The sequence below is a fragment of the Lissotriton helveticus genome, chromosome 1_1 (assembly GCF_964261635.1).
Source record: "Lissotriton helveticus chromosome 1_1, aLisHel1.1, whole genome shotgun sequence".
NCBI lineage: Eukaryota > Metazoa > Chordata > Amphibia > Caudata > Salamandridae > Lissotriton > Lissotriton helveticus.
In genome coordinates, this window is record NC_136057.1 from 1,853,809,515 (window position 1) to 1,853,831,206 (window position 21,692).

At 46.7% G+C, this 21,692-nt stretch overlaps 1 protein-coding gene across 1 annotated transcript in view; it reads left to right on the forward strand.

Moving 5' to 3' along the window:
- The first annotated feature begins 3,416 nt into the window (after positions 1-3,416).
- NIBAN1 (niban apoptosis regulator 1) overlaps positions 3,417-21,692 on the forward strand; it is a 457,319-nt gene continuing 439,043 nt past the window's right edge. The window contains exon 1 of the mRNA XM_078641438.1: positions 3,417-3,665. Coding sequence (XP_078497564.1) covers positions 3,611-3,665 — 55 coding nt within the window. The 5' untranslated portion in view covers positions 3,417-3,610. The remainder of the gene's footprint in view (positions 3,666-21,692) is intronic.

Consider the following 21,692-nt stretch of genomic DNA (forward strand, 5'->3'; position numbering starts at 1 on the left):
CAGTCTCCCACATGGTGGTGCTGTTTGTCTAATTTAGAGATCAGCACAACCACAGCAGTTTATGAATTCAATGTATAGTACAAATGACAAATACCTGCTGCCCAAGCCATTCTTCTAGCTTTGGGGGCCTGGAATAGTCTAAAATGTCACACTTGTAGGTGGATGATGGTTAGTAGTTGTGTTGGTATTGACACTGGCAGCGCTGGTAGGGGCAACGGGTGCTGCAAGCTGCAGTGGCCTCCTGACGAGGGTTCTGGCACATACTTATTTACAAATTAAACACTGAATATCATGTAACAAGCTTTCGGTATACCTCACTCCACCATCTCCTTCCCCAACTAGCTCTCTGAAGCGGCATGAAAAAATCCTGGGATTTTCAGAGGCGCTGGCCGTAGGCACGGGGAGATTGGGTGCAGGGCTGGCTTTAGAGCTGGTGGTGCTCCACGAGACAATGTTTGTTGGCGCCCCCCAATGACCTAGTTCTCCACTGATTCCCTCACCACTACCCTTTAACAGAGCCCCTTACGTCTGCATAACTACTCTCTCTCACATGCATTTCTTTTGCTTCATAGCACCACTCATATCACATATGGCCCTGAGAGCACTTTACACAGGGCCGGACTGCGCAACAAAACCGGCCCTGGCAAACTGCTCGGCAGGGGCGGCGAGCTGTTTGCTGGGTCCGGGTTCGGCCGATTTTATTACAGGGGGCCGATAACAAAAATGGCACCGCTGGGGCCCCAAACCAGCCGCCACCATGGTGGCCCACTGTGGAAACGCCGGGTGCCCGCTACAGCCAGTCCGACCCTGACTTTATATCACACACACATTATACATACACAGTGATTCATCAGCCACGGCACGTGCAAGTAAAAGCAGTGGGGCGGAGGGGCCGGGTGGGGGCGGGGGGTTGCGACAAAGGACGACGAGGGAAAATTAATTATTTATTTAATTTTCACTTATGGTCGTCTCACGAATCCCACCCCCCTATCCAGCCTCACCACTCTTACCGGCACAGGCCGCTCCTGTGATTCATATGTGTGTACATCAGTCTATTAGAACTGTTACATAAGACCGAGGACGACAAGATGCAGGAGTGACATGTCACCCATACTGGTAGACAGTTTATTGTAAGAGTGCTTGGTCTGGAGAAGCACAAAACTTAGAATTTAAAATGTAACACATTGGTTACAGCTCCTTAATGACAGGTCATAGTTATACAAGGATTTTAACCTATAAACTGCAAGTAACAAAAGGATCTCTCCGACAAAAGCACTAACCCACTGAACTAGCTACATTATATGCACTTTGTGATTTACAGGGTAGGTTTTCTTTGCAGCTGCCATATATTAACCCTATCTGTGCTATCTTAGATAAGTCAGAAGCGTCACTAGACAGCACTCTGGTCTCTTTCCAGCAGACCTGTCAATGCCCAAAGTTACCCTGCCATTTGTATTGCTGCCTGAAAATTGCTGGAGGCGAGGTGGTTTTAAAATCATAATGTACTTGAAAACACGGCACCTCCTGAAGTCAGCTCCCGGTGCGTGGCCCTGGTCGCACCGCCCTAGAACTGTCCCTGAGGTGATTTGCCCAGAGTCACAGGCTGCTCAGCCGACACCGAGACTCGAACCTAGATCCCATGCTACAAAGTTCGCAGTGCTGGCCGTTTCGCCACATCCTCTGTGTCTCCTGCTGCCCCAAGCTGAAGGGAGTAAAACGGGCAGGACAAGTTGGGGGTGGGAGGGAATTTACAGGGGGGAAATAGGAAGAGTAAATACTAGAGACATGAGAGATCGAGAGGCAAAGGCAGGCGTGTGTGAGAGAGAGCAATACACAGAGGTTTTAAAGAGACATCAGATAGGTGGCAGGTGAGAGAGACAGGTGAACACAATAGATGTTAGACACATAACGGACAAAGAGACAGCTAAGAGTCAGAGAGGGGCAGACTGGCGAGAGAGGCTGACAGTATGACAAGTGTGATGTAGATACAGATGAGAAAGAGATAACTAAGGGAGACAGTGCCAGCAGGAGAAACGGGTGCAAGAAAAGAATTAAAGGGACAGCTGATGAAAGGCCACTGAGAGCTAGAGGGAGGAAGGTGAGACTGAGAAGAAAGTCACAATTGAGAGATGGGCCGGTAAAACAAGTAAAAAGAGGCCGCTGACAAGTGTGAGACTACTGAGAAAGAGTCTGTTCAGAGAGAAGGAGAGGCAGGCGGTGGAAGGACAGTTGAGAGAGTTATATACACAGTTATAAGAGAGCCAGCTCAACGAGAAGGGAAGGCGGGTGTTAGAGAGGCACGTGATAAAGAGGGACTTTAAAGTGACAGTGAAGAGAAACGGAGAGGCGAGCAGGTGACAGATGAAAGAAGGGAGAAAGTTGAAGGAATGCTACTAAAGTGACAGAGTTTAATGGGGGACAGAGTGGTTATACAGTTTAGAGAAAGACACAGAGGCCGGTTAGGAAAAACAGCAGAGGGAAAGGTGGAGTGAGAAGAGAAAGTGAGAGATATGGGTTGATACTGAAAGAGACAGAGAAGGGAGTAAGAGGTGATTGGAAGGGTGGAATAAAGATAAAAAGGCAGAACAGGTGAGAGTGAGGCGAGAGATATAAGATCAGTAAGGAGGAGACAGTTGACATAGAGGAGACAGGAGAGTTGAGAAAGAGTCCGCAGTACGTGAGAAAGATATGTGAATGAGAGGTAATAAAAAGACAAACATTTGAGAAATGATAGTTGAGGGGAGATGGCAGCAGGGTAAAGGTCATATGACATCACTTCCTGTGATGCCAGTGATTTCATTGAAGGGGTTCGAAAGACATGTGATGTCACTTCCGCTACTCCAGACATTTTGGTGAATTGACGTTCACGGGAAGCGGCCTACCTGCAGAAAGAGCATGTACGGCTGCAGCCGAGCATAATAAGCTCCGTGAGATGAACATTCTACATGACCCCACCATTCCCACACCCAGAAGCCATTTCATCTCAGGATAGCACCCGTTTTAGCTTGCATTATTTTAAGATTCTGTAGCAGGACTTAATTTCTATGAAAACACGACGCGCCTCAAATGGGGGAAAGGTGTCTGAGATTTCTGAAAATCTTTGACTGAAGTTTGTCTATGAACGAGTAATTCTTAAAGTGCCATTTGCAATATGACCGGAACTAAAGCTAAGATTGCTATATATGTACATGTTTATAGTAACACTTTCCGAATATATCTAGATTCTGGGGATAAATGCTTTGCCAAGAGTCAAGAGGTGCCGTTCATGTTCGCACCTTTCTTTTATCATAGGGAAGAAATTATTTGTATCAGTAACTTGTATAAGGCGTGCAGCTCAACTGTCTGCCACCAGGTGGCAGCATTTCCCCTTGTTAATTTGATTTACCACCTACGAAAAGCAGAGTTTGTAATATGCCTCGCAGGCTTGTTTGTGGCAAACACTTTTTTTTGCCTCTGGCAGGAAGTTTTCATTTTTACTGAAGACGAGCACAGGAGCTCGCACAGAGGAGCTGGGAGCAGCACCCGCGCCGGAGCCCCTCCCTGAACAGCCAACGCCGGCCGCTGACAGCTCTGACCAGGGCACCCGCGAGCACCCCGTCCCGGAGGCAGCATGGGGGCGTCTTCATCCAGCCAGCTGGACGAGAGCAAGTGCGCCTACATCCGAGGTACGGCACTTTATGGCGGGTGGCAGAGAGAGGGGACTAGCCGCAGTCTATGCAGTGGGTCAGCGCTGTTTATAAATGCACATACAATGCGTCCCTCCTTAATATGTTGTCACAGCTGTTTGCAGCTCTGTTGCTGCAGGTAGTTGCAGCGGCGCCAGGGCCAGCCGTCTGATGACGTGGGGGTGTATTGGAACCCTGATTATATTCTATACGTTACACTGCTTTATTGAAATGTCACTGTAACTGCATTTACTGCTGCTGTCTGCTGGGCTTTGAATGTTTGCTAGATTTCACAGCAGGGCTTCCGCATGGAAGAATACTCTTGTGTCTCAGCAGGACGGCTGCTGCTGCACTTTAAGAGAGAAGTGCTGGCATAGAGCAGCAGGCCAGATGTGCTCTGAATAGCACGGGTCGGGTCCCGCCGGCCGGCAGGGCTGGTATACTGGTGAGGAGGCTGCATACGCACTACTGGGCAGGGCCCTTGCACTTTTGATGTGAGGGTCCCGGCACTTCTCAGCCACAGTAGCAGCCACACTCTCAACAGGGCAGTGCCCACACTTCTGCGCAGAGTGTGTACGCTTCTTAAAGAGCAGTGCATGTGCTTCACAGCAGAGCTGCTGTCCTACTACTGGGACAGTAGCATCTGTTCTAGGTAAGGCGGCTGTGCTTTTAATGGGACAGCAGCAGCTGGTCCTTGCAGAGCTGCTGTCCTACTATTGGGACAGCAGCATCTGTTCTAGGTAAGGCTGCTGTACTTTTAAAGAGACAGTAGCATCTGTTCTAGTTAAGGCTGCTGTGCTATTAATGGGACAGTAGCAGCTGGTCCTTGCAGAGCTGCTGTCCTACTATTGGGACAGCAGCATCTGTTCTAGGTAAGGCTGCTGTACTTTTAAAGAGACAGTAGCATCTGTTCTAGTTAAGGCTGCTGTGCTATTAATGGGACAGTAGCAGCTGGTCCTTGTAGAGCTGCTGTCCTACTATTGGGACAGCAGCATCTGTTCTAGGTAAGGCTGCTGTACTTTTAAAGAGACAGTAGCATCTGTTCTAGTTAAGGCTGCTGTGCTATTGATGGGACAGTAGCAGCTGGTCCTTGCAGAGCTGCTGTCCTACTATTGGGACAGCAGCATCTGTTCTAGGTAAGGCTGCTGTACTTTTAAAGAGACAGTAGCATCTGTTCTAGTTAAGGCTGCTGTGCTATTAATGGGACAGTAGCAGCTGGTCCTTGCAGAGCTGCTGTCCTACTATTGGGACAGCAGCATCTGTTCTAGGTAAGGCTGCTGTACTTTTAAAGAGACAGTAGCATCTGTTCTAGTTAAGGCTGCTGTGCTATTAATGGGACAGTAGCAGCTGGTCCTTGCAGAGCTGCTGTCCTACTATTGGGACAGCAGCATCTGTTCTAGTTAAGACTGCTGTACTTTTAAAGAGACAGTAGCATCTGTTCTAGTTAAGGCTGCTGTGCTATTAATGGGACAGTAGCAGCTGGTCCTTGCAGAGCTGCTGTCCTACTATTGGGACAGTAGCATCTGTTCTAGTTAAGACTGCTGTGCTATCAATGGGACAGTTGCACCTGGTCCTTGCAGAGCTGATGTCATTTTAATGGAACTGTAGTGCCAATGCTGCTGTACATGTAATGGGACAGTAGTGTATCTTTCTCGCACGGTTGCTATACTTTTAGTGGGACAGTAGCAGCCGTTCCTGGCAGAGCTGTTATCCTTTAATGGGGTGTAGTGATGTTTCCCGCAGGGCTGCTGTACGTTTAATGGGACAGAAGTGTCTTTTCCCTGCAGGGCTGTTATACATTCAATGGGACAGTAGTGTCCCTTTTCGGCAGGACTGCTGTACGTTTGATGGGACAGTAGTGTCTCTGCTCGGCAGGGCTGCTCTACATACAATGTAACAAAGCAAGCACGGCCAGCATGTGTATTATTCATTTATGGGACAGCACCAGCACTGCTCATCCGGCCAGGGACTGTCCCATAAATGTATATAGCACTCACGCTATACATTTCACGGGGCTGTTTAGAGTGCCTCAGCAGGTCTGCCCTGGTTTAAATAGGACAGTACCAGCACTTCTCAGCAGGGTTTTTCTACTTTTAATGGGACAGTACCAGTATTTCTCAGCACTACTTCTGTCCTTGTAATGATATATTTAGTAGTATGTTTCAGGGTGGTGGGGGCTACAACACTTTCAATGGAACAGTACCAGCACTTCTCAGTAGGGCTGCTATTCTTTTTTAATGAGACCATGCAAGTAGGTCTCAGTGGGGCTACTGCACTTTTAATGGACTACTTCTTCCTTGTACAGAGATATTACTAGTATGTGTCAGGGGGGCTACGACACTTTTAAGGGGACAGTACCAGCACTTCTCAGCACAGCTTCTACCCTTTCAATAAAACATTACTAGTAGGTCTCTCCAGGGCTACTGTACTTTTAAATGGGACAGTACCAGCACTTCTCAGGTGGTCATTCTGCCCTTTAAATAAGGCAGTACCAGTAGGTTCCATCTTGGCTACTGCACTTTTAATGGGGACAGTACCAGCACTTCTCGGCAGGCGTGCTGTCCAGCACTTCTTGACAGGGCTGCCTTACAGCAGCTGCACTCCGCATTCCAAGAGGTAACATCTGTCTGGCATGGTTGCTTTGTCCTGGTGCGTCAGAGCTCTGAGTCTGAGCTGGGGGCTCATTTTGTTGTTGAGGGTCACCCGCGTGGTGTTTTGCGAGTGGAGAGGCACCTCCGAGTGACTGCACCATCGCGGCTACAGACTGCTTTAAAGCAGTTTGCAGTGTCTGCACGTCAAGAGGCGAGTCACACAGGGATGGGTCAGTGGGAAGGGTAAACATTTGCATTACTAACACACGATGGCACATTTCCTCCAGCCCGCACCGCACACCCCAACAGTTGTTTGTGCTTTTCAGGTCAGGTGCACCGGCCACATTAGATTATATAATGTTTCTTGGGTGTTTCTGAGTCAGAGCCACCCAGCACGCGCCCGTTCTCACAGCCTGACCCAATTAAGCACACCTGCTGCCACGGGTGTGGCTGCACACAGGTGCAGCTGACTAGCCTGCTGACCCGCCCACCGCGCGCGCCTGCAGCGGTATTTGAGCGCGCTCATATTTGAGCAGGTGGTGTTCAAATATTCAAAGCTTGTTGATTTTTTGATAGCAGCATCCAGGGCCGGACGCGCCGTTCTGTCCTTTCCTGGGGGGGCTGCTGCTGGTCTGGGACCGCTTTCACTGCTGGATGGGCGGCCAATCATGAAAGGCCCCATGACCTCCTCCTGCAGGGTGGCACAGATTTTTTTTTTATGTTCATATTTTTTATTGGCATATACATCTACATAGTACAGTATGAAGCTGCATAAGCCTAGCGTCATACATAATGCATAACATAATACAAAATAATTCATTGAATTACAATACACAGAACGTAATAAGGATTCCTCCTGCAGGATGGCAGATTTTTTTTATGTTCAAATTGTTTTTGTCATTTAAATTACCATAGCACAGTATGAAGATGCATAGGCCTAGCGTCGTACAGAATGCATAACACAGTACAAAATAATTCATTTAATTACAATACATAGAACACAATAAGAGTGTAAGGATAGCATATTACCAAAAATAGCATAGTATAAATAACATGACAGGCTTAATTTAGATTCTTTTTTTTCCATGTCTGACATTAGTTTCCAATCCGGCCTGGCAACAACACCCTGCCTGTTTAGAGAAGTGTTTCTTAATCTTGTAATTTCTGCGCACACCCCACTGAATCACTACTGGAAGCCAAGGACCCCCGATTTTGCAAATTCTACGATTTAAACCTCAAAACAGTACACAAAAATACAGACACAAGATCACCTACAAAAAAAAACACATGATATTGTGTTTAATGTACAAAACTTACATATGTGACATTTTTATTTTTTAATTTAACAGGAATTTTGGGCCTTTTTAAAAAGCAGCTGTATTTCTAAAAGACGGGACAATATGGCGGATTCTAGCGTATCACTTTGTCTTTTTTGCTCTTAATGCACGCCCTCTTTTTTGTCAGAACATACCAGTGCTACTTCAGCTGTGGTCCTCGGTCATCTGTGCTAGATTCTGTTTTGTTGAACTTTTGCTGCTCCCACCAAACCAGATAAGAATACCGACTTCATTTTTAGCTTCCATTTCAAATTCCCTCATTTACAGAGCATTTAAAATTTTCAGTTTTGCTTTTTATTATGATAAGCCGGGACGGGTTTTAGTACCCAGGAAGTAGTGGTAAACGTAATGTGTATAATTGACTCACAAAATTCAAAATGATGCTAACAGGAAGGGGAAACCCTCAAAACCCCTCAATCTGTATGGAGAACCACACAACAACAATTAAGCAGAAGACCTGTGCACACATTAGGCAATAAATAATCCAATAGATAAGTGTTAGAAGCAAGATAGGACAGTCCCACTAAGGAATCTTTGTTCTTAAGCTTGTCTTTTAATCGCGCATCCGGTACAGTTTACAAAACAGCCAGCCGACACGCTATATGGCTGGATCCAAAATTGGAATACCCACATCCGGTGATAATTCCAACCCGGCAGGGTAGTGAGACAATTGGATGTGGGCTCCGAGTAAAGAGCCCACATCGGCGTCTACAGGCTGCTGGGGATTGTAGTGCCCCGGTGTCCGGTCCGGCGTCTATCTGTTTGCCTCCACCATTCCCCTCACGGCTGCGCCCGTTGGCGAGTGACCAGGCAAGTCTCTGGTGTTCCAAACTATTCAAAAGTCACAAAAAATACAGCAGCACTTGTTGCCGCGCAGTGGAATACCTGGAAGGGCGAGATTTTGATCGATACCTTAGCACTATTGATCTAAACCTCGATCTGGTCGACTGAACCTTTGTTGCCTGTCTTTGAGGTACAAGGTACATCTATTTCCAAGTTAGTTCACCCAATAAAGGACTCTGCTCCCAAAGATCACAAACAACTTCTAGCTTTCAAAAGTTTATTGTAAGGATATGATAAGCTGCAAATACAGGCATCTCAGAATGAGATTCACGAGGTACACAGGTCCAATTACATACATGTGCTCTCGAAAAGCCCTCAGACGAGCAACGGAAATCACTAACACAAGTTCTAAGAATAATAAAGCTATCAGCATTGACGCATATCTCTCCTTCATTTAAGTTGGAGGAAAACGCACAGGTTAGGCTGTCCCTACCCTGCTCTAGATGGTATCCCTACTTAACCAAGTCCCAACCTAACAAAGGTGTCAGCAGTGAATGACCCCCAAGGGAAGTCACTCACTCTAAGTCTCTTGGTGAAAACCTATAGTTCTCCAGTCATGACCCCTCTCTGCCTACCCATCCGCTCTCTAAAGGGTCCTCAGGTATCTGCTCTAACTCCACCCAGGGGTGCTGTCCCTAATACAAAACAGTCAACAACATTTGAGACGCCCCTTTCGAGACGCCCCTCACGTGGTGTAGCTTCTGGCTTTTTCCATGATGCTTTGTATTGGGCCTCATACGTTAGAGTTGACCTTGCTTCTCAGACTCTTCTCCGGCCCGCTGATACCCCTTAAACATTCCGGAACCCTCCTCCATGTCTGGGCCGTCTACTGAACAGACCTCTATTCATTCATTTATAATTGGATCCCCCCTTTTCCTTTGCAGACAGATATCTGCAGCCAAGAACCCAACTCTCATAGACTTCCAAAAGGCCTGCAACATTTCTCAGCCCAGACATGTACGTGTAAACCAACGTTAAAACATTTCAGGCCTACAATATTTCTCATAATGATTATAGCATTCAACTTCTTCATTAATTAAAGCATGTTAATACTCTTATTCTATCATTCAGTAAACATTTTATAAATCGTGGCCCATTAATGCAATGACCAAAACATTAATACAATCTTTGTCGTGAAACGAAACACCTTCCCTTTTAGCTCTGGCCCTGAGGCCTACCACATTCTGCGTTTAACCACCTACCATCTTACATTTTAACAGCTACACGACATGGATTCAGGAATAATCACATCTAATAAATCATATAGTGTCACACATTTCTGTATTAGTTCCACTTCTACTTAATCTCTATATTAGCTATACATTTAGAATATAATTGCAGATACTATTAGCACTCATGGCATTTCTCCTCATGATTTGTGCTTACTACAGGTAAGTGTGATGCACTCATACATTTAGGTCAGTTTGCGCTCTCTCAGTTCCCCCCTTTGATGACCTCTCGGGGTCATCACTAACATTTAAACTGCAGTTATTGGTAGCATAACTTGCCTCTGCGCTTCCAGAGCCCTCAGACTCCTGTACTGATTATCTTGTATGGCAGCCAATCTCTGCAGCTGCTCTCTTTGGGCCCTTTCTGACCTTCTTGCTCTGTACCATTTGAATACCCTCACCAATCCCCACAATATGATCCCACAGATCAATATTATGATGACAGGTTTTAGAATATACCACACAAAGCTTTTGCCTAAGGTGGAAATCCACCCACCAACTGCACTCATTCCGTGGCCCACCTTTTCCCAGACATTTTCTTTACTCAAGTCTTCGATCTCCTTGTGAATATCAGTTATGTTCCTAATAACCTTCTCAAGGGGTTTTGAATTGTCTGGAATGTAAGTGCAACATTCCTGGACCTTCAAAGCCTTACAGACTCCGCCCTCTTTTGCTAGTAGGACATCTAATGCAAGACGGTTCTGAAGAACCATAGCCCTTATCGATTGCATCTCTCCTTCTACCAGCATTAAGGACTGAGCAGTGCTGGCAGACAACCTGTCGACAACTGTTGCCAGTCGTCTAATTTTAACATCATTAAGGATTACTCCCAAAAGAGGGAACATAGCTCCAAAGACATCTCCAACCATTTCTGCATCACCTATATCTCTCCTTCCCCTCGAAGATGTCTTGCCCTCAATGATCACTAAGTCTTGTGCATGATATATTTTGGGGAAGACAATTGCTAAGTAACATGATCCATACCAGTTGTCAGGTAGTCTCACGTAGGCATTTCTTCCACATACAAAATACACATTTGGAATCACTTGCATTCCCTTCAGGAAATCTTTAGTATAGTACTCTATATTGAAAGCATGTTCACAGTCGACTTCTCCAACGTATACATTTTCATAATACGTTTTGGCTCGGTGAAGACATAGCTTTCCTCTCTGCGTTTTATCTAAAGCTATTGGACCACTACTACCCTTTCTCTTGTGTGCCTTTTCTTCCTCGGTCCAATCTGTTTTCCATTGTCCTGATTTTTTCAAAATCTTTTGTCTCCTGTAACGATCATCCACCTGCCCTATGAACTTCTTCTCGACTTCTGACACCTTGCATGTCAGGTTATTTCTACGGGCATGTGAAGTGTCTAAGGTAATCCAAGGAATGAAGAACTTGGCCAATCTGTCTTCACTCTTCCAGTAATCCCATTTGTTCATCTGCTTATAATTTGGGACTTCTGGCAACACTGAATCATAATTGGAGAAATAGTATTCAAAACTATCTCTCTCATAAAATATACTAAGCAATAAGCTACATGTAATGCCATATGTCAGCGGGAGGTGATGATATCGAATTCCCTCGTCTACAGACGCCGGCAACTGCATGCAGACGTAGCAATCCTTAACCTCCATGGCATCCACGTATTCATATAAGAGTTTAGCATAAGCATTTGACCTAAAGTCTCCTTGGGACTCATCTACGTGTAACCTGCGGGCTTCTGCAGCTAATAACGCTTTCTCTTGAGTGTTTTCCCCTTTTTCACCAGCAACAGTGGGTGTAAGCGTTTCTACAGATTTCACATCAGTTACCTTTGCCTCTTCCTCATGTCCCTTTACATAAGAAATTGTTACCACTAAAGCTATTAATATTATCACTCCTACTATTAGTGTACCTATTATACATTTAGCTCTGCGGTTCTGGGTGCCGGCCTCCATTTCGTCAGACAATATGGCTCTCTCTTATCTTAGCAAAAAGTTCTTTTCCTCTCGTTCCTTTACAGTCTCTTTTTAATCCTTTTGTCCTTAGAATCCACACAATTGGAAGCTGACAACCTTCTTCGCAAAAGTCCTTTAACAGTTCAAACAAGACAACCCTAGCCCTTCTCCATCAACTCAAGGGAAGTTCCCTAATATTCTCTGCTTCCTGGGCGCTAGGTAATCTTCTTTTTCTGGTTGCTTTATTTACAAAGTCCTTAACAGTCTACTATCAGATTTGTTGTTGCAGCTTCAATAGCATAGTTCAATATTTCCAAACGAAGATTGTGCTCTTCATGTGCTGTTATCGTTGTACCAAAGTCGGGGAATTGCAATTCTGAAAGAAACATGTGTTTTAACTTGCTGAGGCGGGGAGGTCTGGGGAGCATGAATGTTAGTGACCCTTCTTGTTCGACACCGGGTACCAACAGTCGTATTTCCACGGTGATAATGGGCTCAGAACTGGACACCACCACCGCTCGGATCCTCCCTGTCTCCGGTTTCACAGACATTTGTCACCAGATATGTCCACTCAGGTGTGGAGTATCTTCTGTTAGGCACACGCACTCTTCTTGACCTTCTTCGGTCCGGTGCTTCAGCGCCCTGAGCACCTTCTTCCGGGTCTGAGTCTTCTGATATCGGAGGAAGGGTTACTTCTGGAGTTGACCTCAGGCTAGAGCTCCTTCTTTGCGGCCAATTTGCTTCTCCACGTGCCCTTCTACTCCTTCTCCTTCTTGTCTGTTCTCTCTCTCTCTCAGACCTGTCTGTGTCTGACTCGTACTCCCAGCTACTTTCTCCTTCTGTAGCGTCGTCTGTTTCACTGTTGTACTGACCGTCCTCAGCTTGGTCAGACTCTTCCCCTGCTTCCGCTGGCACCTCTACAGCTTGGCTAGCCCCCTCTATGGCTTCTCGGTCCTCTGCTGGACGTCTATCCGAGAGAGGAGCTGTTTCTTCCAGAGGTGCTGGAACCCTTCGCGTATGTGACGCGTGGATCCAATTGGGCAGGCCTCCCACCTTCACAGCTGTGTTCGTGATCAGGATGATCTGGAAGGGCCCACGCCAACGAACATCCAGACAGCTTCTTCTCACGTGTTTTTTCACCAGGACCCAGTCCCCAGGATACAGGTCATGGCACGGGCCCTGGCACGATGGAACCTCGGCAGCCTGCACCTGAAGGGACACAGAACGAATGGCGTCAGACAGCCCCTTACAATAGTCCAGGATCATATCATCTGTGATATTTAACAGTGCAGCAGTTGGGACAGATGGCAGCCTCATTGCTCTCCCCATTAACACCTCATGTGGTGACAACCCTGTTCTTCTGTCTGGGGTACTACGAAGGCTCATGAGGACCAATGGCAGGGCGTCAGGCCAACTCAGGGTCGTTGAGGAGCACACTTTCGCTATCCTGGCCTTGATCGTGCCATTGATCTGCTCCACAATCCCTGAGGCTTCTGGTCGGTAACTGCAATGCAACTTCTGATCAATATTTAGCGCTACACAAATCATCTTCACAAGCTCGCTGTTAAAATGCGTTCCCCTATCTGATTCCAAAAAGGCCGGCACCCCGAAGCGCGGGATGAGTTCCCTAAGCAGTAACTTGGCCACGGTGAGGGTGTCGCACCTACGTGTAGGGTATGCCTCAACCCATCTGGAGAACACACAAACAACCACCAGGACATAGCGGAGGCGGTTGCACCTTGGCATTTCAATGAAATCTATCTGCATTCGGTTGAATGGACCTCCAGACCTTCCTATGTGACTCAGTGTAACTGGTGTTCTTTTTCCTACGTTCAGCTGCTGACAGGTCACACAACGCTGGCACACTGCTTCTGCTGCTATTCTAAACTTAGGATTGTACCAAGTCTGTCTAAACACTCTCAGCATAGCATCTCTCCCTAAGTGTACGGGACCATGTATGAGTCTGGCCATTGGACTCACCATCTCATTGGGCAACACTGCTCTGCCGTCTGCTGAGACCCAAAAATGGGACTCACCCATTACACATCCTGCCTTTTCCCATGTTTCCTTTTCAATATCAGGAGCATTTTCTTGCATGTTTGACAGTTCATCCCAAGTATCAACAGTTTCCAATATCATGGCTAATTCAGTTCTTACATTTATTCCGCCCACTTCCACCTCTGTGAAAGAGTACCCTTGCTCCGCGCAATACCGCGCAACTTCATCTGCATATCTATTGCCTTTTGAAACAAAGTCCTCATTTCTGGTATGTGCGGTGCACTTTACAACTGCGATACCTGCTGGGCATTGCAACGCCTCTAACAACAGGCGCACAAACTCTCCATTGCGAATGGGAGAGCCTGAAGAGGTCATGAACCCTCTTTGAGACCATAACTGCCCGTAATCATGAACTACCCCATAACCATATTGGCTGTCGGTGTATATGGTGACTCGAATTTGATTGCTTGCTAAGCAAGCACGTGTCAGGGCAATAATCTCGGCTACCTGAGCGGAGTGTACTCCTTCCAGGCACCCAGCTTCCACAACTCCAGTAATTGTACAAACAGCGTAAGCTGCTCTCAACTGCCCAACTTCGTCTCTTACACATGAGCCATCGACAAAGAAAATTTCATCTGGGTCGGTCAGTGGCTCATCTACGATGTCGGGTCTGGGTTTGGTGCATAGTTCAGTCACATCGAGGCAGTCATGGTCTGTACATTCATCATCATCCTCGATATCATTTGGGAGTGGCATCAAGGTGGCAGGGTTCAAAACAGAGCATCTCTTGAGGGTCACATTCTCTGCAGCAAGAATAACTTGCTCATATCGCGTGAGCCTGCTGTTGGTCAGATGCTGTGTTTTGGTCCTGGTCATCAACAGTTCAACAGAATGGGGCACGCACACCTCTAACGGGTGCCCCATGACGATATTTTCACATCTTTCAATGCTGACACCCGTTGCAGCAACGGATTTGAGACATCCGGGCAACGCTGCGGCTACTGGGTCTAAAGTAGCCGAGAAATAGGCAACTGGTCTACGGGCATTCCCATGGATTTGGACTAACACAGACAACGCACAACCCTCTCTCTCACAACAGTAAAGAAAAAATTGTTTATTGTAATCAGGCATTCCCAATGCCGGAGCACGACACAGGTCCTCTCGCAGCTGTAAGAATGCCATCAAACAGTCTTTGTCCCATGGTACCGGATCGCTCACCTCCTTGTGCGTCAGTTTTTGCAAGGGTTTTGCTTTCAGTGAAAAGTTCGCGATCCACTGTCGGCAATAACCCACCATCCCTAGAAACATCCTGACCTCTCTCTGTGTCTTAGGCGCATTCATTTTCATGATCGCCTCTATCCTGTCTGGTGACACCTTTCGTTTGCCTTTCTCTATTCTGTGTCCTAAGTACTGCACTTCTGTCAGGCAGTACTGCAATTTTCCCGGGGACACCTTGTGCCCATTGGCAGCTAGGTGATTTAACAAAGCAATGGAGTCCTCCCTGCAAGCTTCTTCTGTTTCTGACGCCACGAGGAGGTCGTCTATGTACTGGACCAGAACTGACTTCTGGGGCAGCACTAGACTTTCAAGATTTTTCTTCAAAAGCTGGTTAAAGATCGATGGACTCTCTGTATACCCCTGAGGGATACGACACCATGTTAGGACGCGATTTTCCAGCTTAAATGCGAAAAGAAAATGGCTTTCTTCGTCCAGAGGGATCGAAAAGAAAGCCTGACAAAGATCGATCACTGTGAACCACTCTGCTTGAAATGGAATCTGAAACAGTATCACTGATGGATTCGGTACCACTGGACAACACGAAACGACTATGTTATTAATCTTTCGAAGGTCCTGCACTATCCGAAATTTCCCATTTGGTTTCTGCAGACCCATAATCGGGGAGTTGCATGGACTACCCACGATTTCTTTCAGTATTCCCTGTTTAATCATGGACTCGATCACGGGTTTTATGCCTGCAATCGTTTCTGGAGTCAATTTATATTGGGGTGTTCTTGGGCTCCCATTCAGTTCTCTGGTGCCAGGCACACAGTGTGGACACTTAAAACTGTTTCTGTACTCTTGCGCTCTCCTCTCCCCTTCACTGAGTATTGGGCGCGCCACCCCTCCACTCCCGGGGCCCCCGTTTTCCAGGTCTGTTCTATCTCCTCTCCGGGCCCAATGGGTGACTCCCCTACTATCTCTCTCTCTACAGTCCCACTCCGGGCTACTCTCCCCAGCCCCGCAGTGAGTCCGAGCTCGGCTGTCCTGACTTTCCCTTTCAGCTTCCGCAGCTATGATGTTCTTTTGAGCCTTCACTGCCTCATCCCACTGCTTCATGTACTCATTTAGCTCTTGAAAGGATTTTCGTCCAGATCCCCTCAGATCCACTGGCCATCTAGGGCCCCCAGGATCTCCTCCTGGGTCCCCTACTGGGTGCACCGGAGTGCTCCATTCTCTTGGTATCGGCATCTGACTTGGGGAATTAATCGTATCGTTCCTTCTTGCCTTCTCTGCTCTTTCTCTGTCCTTCCGTACCCGTTCTTCCCCTCTTGCTCTCTCTTGGTCATATATCGATATTATAGGACCTATGGTAACAGGTACCTGTAGTGCATCTGGTAATGTGTAGGATGTGGCGCTTTCCGTTTCCGGCGCTCTTTGTACCACAAACCTACCGACCACCTGTTGCACCTGACTAGGCTGGGACAACTCTTTCTTTGCCTCAGGATCCCACTCTGAACTGGGAAGCGGTCTATGCTCTCCTGCATTGCCCCCCTTTTCTCCTTCTGTATGCTCGACCTCTCCCCCTGCTCTATTATACGGGGGTGGCCTGTCTGTCAATAATCTGTTTATCAGGCTGTCCTCTGTTTCGCTCTCATCATCTTCTTCTAGGGGGCTTTTATTTACGGGCACCTCTAATACTGGGTACAGTTTATTTACTTCCAGGTTATGCACTCTCCATCTTTTAGCATCCGCATCCCACCTGGCGTCCTGCACTGCCCTTACCGATCGTTTCACCCTTTCTTGTCGTCTGTTCATATTCTTTTCATGCGCTGCCCTAATCCATGCTTCAAGGGCTTCAAACTGGGTCGGTCTAGGCAAGGGTCTTATTGAGGTCATGACTGATTTTAATCGATGTAACACCTCTAATCTGAACGTCCCGTACTTCGGGAACGTCAGTTCCTCATTTCCTTCCGTAATCTTACTCCATTCTGATATCCAGAGGATCGTATGCAACCCAACATTCACTGCCATGTAACGAGCTGGCGTACCCTCCGGCGGGGCTTCTTCCCCTTCATACGATCCCCGCTTCTCTTTTTTAAACACCGCTTTCAACCATTTAAAACACTTCATAATTATGCGCACAATATCCAGCCTCGCTACTCTGTTTACTTCCTGATGACAATCCACCAATCCTGTCGCGGCTTTGCTAGCTTGGCCTATCGCAGCGCGGTCTTTCTCCGGTCGGCCAATCACGTCGCGACCCTTTCTGACGTCTTTTCTAGCTGGCCTATCACGGCGCGGTCTTTCTTCGGTCGGCCAATCACGTCGCGACACTTTCTGACGTCACTTTTCTCCGCTTCGCAGCAGCACCCCTCCTTTCTCAACTCGTCTCCCGGTTATGCATGCGTCCCATTCATACACCGAAAAATGACTACTTCCGACCAAGCGGTCACTTCTCTCGACTGTACGTCCACAGTCTATATGTAATTGTCAACGTAACTGACGAAATGTCTATCGTCTCTCTGATAGGTTGCTTACACACACAGTAACTTCCGACCAGCGTCCGTTACTCACGCACTCACTCTTACGTTCCCCCTATCTCGGTCTTTCGGGTGATCAATGGTACCTCATGACCCCCTTCACACTAGTTGACAATTACTCTGGGTGTCCGATACACCCGAACCACTTAAGCTCTCCTTGAACTTAAGATTTCCACCGGTTGCGCGCGCTCACAACCTGTTCCCCAGTCACTCTACAGGCATTCAACTCCGCCAGACATTACAACATAGATACAATACAAAACACCGCAATCTAACACGCATAACCCTTTATACTCACTCTCGACCGATACTGCTGCTTTTTCTGTCTCACGTCATCCGGATCTTCTTCGGCGGGCTGTTCTTCCGATCATCGATTTCTATGGGCCTTGGGGTAAGCTAACCTGGCCTAGGTTACCGTCCTCAAGAAGGCAACCATCCTCTATAGCTACCAACTGGAAGGGCGAGATTTTGATCGATACCTTAGCACTATTGATCTAAACCTCGATCTGGTCGACTGAACCTTTGTTGCCTGTCTTTGAGGTACAAGGTACATCTATTTCCAAGTTAGTTCACCCAATAAAGGACTCTGCTCCCAAAGATCACAAACAACTTCTAGCTTTCAAAAGTTTATTGTAAGGATATGATAAGCTGCAAATACAGGCATCTCAGAATGAGATTCACGAGGTACACAGGTCCAATTACATACATGTGCTCTCGAAAAGCCCTCAGACGAGCAACGGAAATCACTAACACAAGTTCTAAGAATAATAAAGCTATCAGCATTGACGCATATCTCTCCTTCATTTAAGTTGGAGGAAAACGCACAGGTTAGGCTGTCCCTACCCTGCTCTAGATGGTATCCCTACTTAACCAAGTCCCAACCTAACAAAGGTGTCAGCAGTGAATGACCCCCAAGGGAAGTCACTCACTCTAAGTCTCTTGGTGAAAACCTATAGTTCTCCAGTCATGACCCCTCTCTGCCTACCCATCCGCTCTCTAAAGGGTCCTCAGGTATCTGCTCTAACTCCACCCAGGGGTGCTGTCCCTAATACAAAACAGTCAACAACATTTGAGACGCCCCTTTCGAGACGCCCCTCACGTGGTGTAGCTTCTGGCTTTTTCCATGATGCTTTGTATTGGGCCTCATACGTTAGAGTTGACCTTGCTTCTCAGACTCTTCTCCGGCCCGCTGATACCCCTTAAACATTCCGGAACCCTCCTCCATGTCTGGGCCGTCTACTGAACAGACCTCTATTCATTCATTTATAATTGGATCCCCCCTTTTCCTTTGCAGACAGATATCTGCAGCCAAGAACCCAACTCTCATAGACTTCCAAAAGGCCTGCAACATTTCTCAGCCCAGACATGTACGTGTAAACCAACGTTAAAACATTTCAGGCCTACAATATTTCTCATAATGATTATAGCATTCAACTTCTTCATTAATTAAAGCATGTTAATACTCTTATTCTATCATTCAGTAAACATTTTATAAATCGTGGCCCATTAATGCAATGACCAAAACATTAATACAATCTTTGTCGTGAAACGAAACACCTTCCCTTTTAGCTCTGGCCCTGAGGCCTACCACATTCTGCGTTTAACCACCTACCATCTTACATTTTAACAGCTACACGACATGGATTCAGGAATAATCACATCTAATAAATCATATAGTGTCACACATTTCTGTATTAGTTCCACTTCTACTTAATCTCTATATTAGCTATACATTTAGAATATAATTGCAGATACTATTAGCACTCATGGCATTTCTCCTCATGATTTGTGCTTACTACAGGTAAGTGTGATGCACTCATACATTTAGGTCAGTTTGCGCTCTCTCATACCCTTTTCAAAGCTAGACTGCTCACATTTTTTCTGCTTATTACTATATTTGGGTGGTAAACTGGTACTAATGAGGTGCAGCCCATGCCCGGAAGCTGCTACCAAGTTTAAAAGGGACAAAATAATGACATAATAATGTTATGAAATGTTCTGCATTATGCCGCATAATTTGCCTTTTCTTGCTGCATAATTTCCTCATCACTGCCGCATAATTTGGTCCTCTCCTGCTGCATAATTCCAATGGCCCTGGTCATAGTGTTCATGCACACCTTCCCTACTGTCCAAGTGTTGGTGTGCTCCTGTCCAGGTGTTTCTGTCCTGATGTACTTGTCACATTGCTTCTGTTCTCCTGTAAATGATTCCCATTTCCAGATCTTGTGTCCCCTGTCCACAAGCACACGTCTTCCTGCCCCATTGTTGGAATTTCTTTTTGTTTTGTTTTTGTGTCTGTGCTTGTTTCTCAATGTGACTTCAAGCATCAATAATTTGCAGCCCCTTTGTCTATTTGAGTGTACAGGTGGGTGCATGATCTAGTTTAATTGTTGCACAATGTGCAGACTATTGTGTACTAGTACTGGAGAAGCAGTACAATGACCTGAGCTGGCCCCACTTTCTGGCTAGTAGAGCAGGAGGCCCCTGCCTCCTAGTATCTAACACTGGCACTACTAGGTCCATCATCTCCAGGTGATACACCATCTCTTTCTCAAGGTCCATCTCCAATAGCATTGTCATGCCATGCCGAATCACCATAGTTAATGTTGAAAGTAAAGTAAAGTAAAGTCCACATTTGTAAAGCGCACAATCACCCGTAAGGGTCTCTAGGCGCTGGGGGGCCGTCGGGAAGATTAAGCGAGCTATTGCCCAGAGTCACATGGTGCTGGGCTTACCTGCCGCCGGAGCCGGGGATCGAACCGTGGTCCCCAGATTCCAGCGTCAGTCGCCCTGGCCACGGCGCCACACCTCTTCCACGGCACGCTTGCAAGAATACACTTGTAGCCTTAGAGTCATTCTTCAAATCCTACACAGATAACATGGCCCTTATGACTTTGAGAGTGACGGAGATCACACAAGAAGGCACTCAACAACCTCGGTCAGAAGCACAGCAATCTCACTAGACGTAGAAAATTCAGCCACTAATCCACAGGACCTTTCAAATAACCCGAGGTTGCTTGAAGTTTGTTCTCCACAACGCAGGTCTACCATGAAATGCTGCCGAGAGGTGGTCCTCTTCCAACATCAGGTGGTGTCAGTAGGTCGAAATTACCACCTCCTGTAAAGCAACATTCTTGGGTGTCTTGGCTGGCCTTTGGCATTTAGTTAATTGAACTGCCTGTCTGCAGCACTGATGGTACAGGCTGTTTGTCGATGATGTTTGGTAGAAGCGCAGACATCCACGTCGAACCTCCTTGTACACTGTTTAGTCCCCAACTACACGCAAGGTGTCATCTAGATGTGTGTAAAGATGACCCAGATTGCATCGAATCCCAAAGCTAGCCAATAAGTTGTGGTGAGCGTTCAAACGTTCGCCCACCTGTGTTCAAGGATCGGCATAAAAGAACTGCCACCATTGAACCCAAAGAGTAAGATTGATATGCTGCAGTCATAACTACCTTTTGAGAATGTCCACAAAACAGTTGAGTTGTAAACACTCAATTTGGTTAGAAAACCACATCTGTTTGTTGTAACAAACCTCAGTCATGGGTGTTCCCAAACACCCAACAGGTAGAGCTTAGCCTTGGTTACAACACCTATCGGACTCAGTAGCTGTTTCCTTGGGACACGACCCACTCAACGGAGCTGGGAGGGTGTTCTCTGACATCTTTTCTTCTGTAGATGCCATGACTATAGAATACTTCCCACCAAGGCTTGAAGTGGGATAAAAAAACTGGGGGGTCTCTCAAAGGGGCGTGGCCAGTGTAATTAAGGGCGTGGCTTGAAAACACGCAAGCCAAAAATCTGTGATTAGCATAGTGTACCGTCCAACTTGTATTTTTCTTTTTCTTTTATTGCATGCAGACATATGATACAACAAGTAACATCATACCTACAAGTCAGAACTATTTACTTTGTCAATGGCTATTAGTTGCATTAGATAAATAGGCAGCAACTATGGCTTGTATATAATATTTAAAAAGCTTCCACTTAAAGCCCTGGTGACACCCCGAAAGTGTTGCAGCTCTTGAGTTTCAAAAAGAGAAGGGAAATCCAAAGAGAAAATGACTCTCTTTAAAGGATTTCCCTTCCCCAACCACGCTCCCCTGGCATGACGCCATGTTGGTAACTTCTCCACTAGTGAGAAGTTAGCAGTGTGAGCAGCGCACATCGATGTGCCTGTTGGCACCGCAATCCGGAAAAAACTGACTGCCTGGGCCAAGGCACAAAACAGATCGCGATAGAGACCCGTTTCGAGCCCCCCTTTAAAAAACTGCCAGTGCACAGACCCGGTGAGACCCAGCTCACTTAAAGCCCTACTTCCCACCATA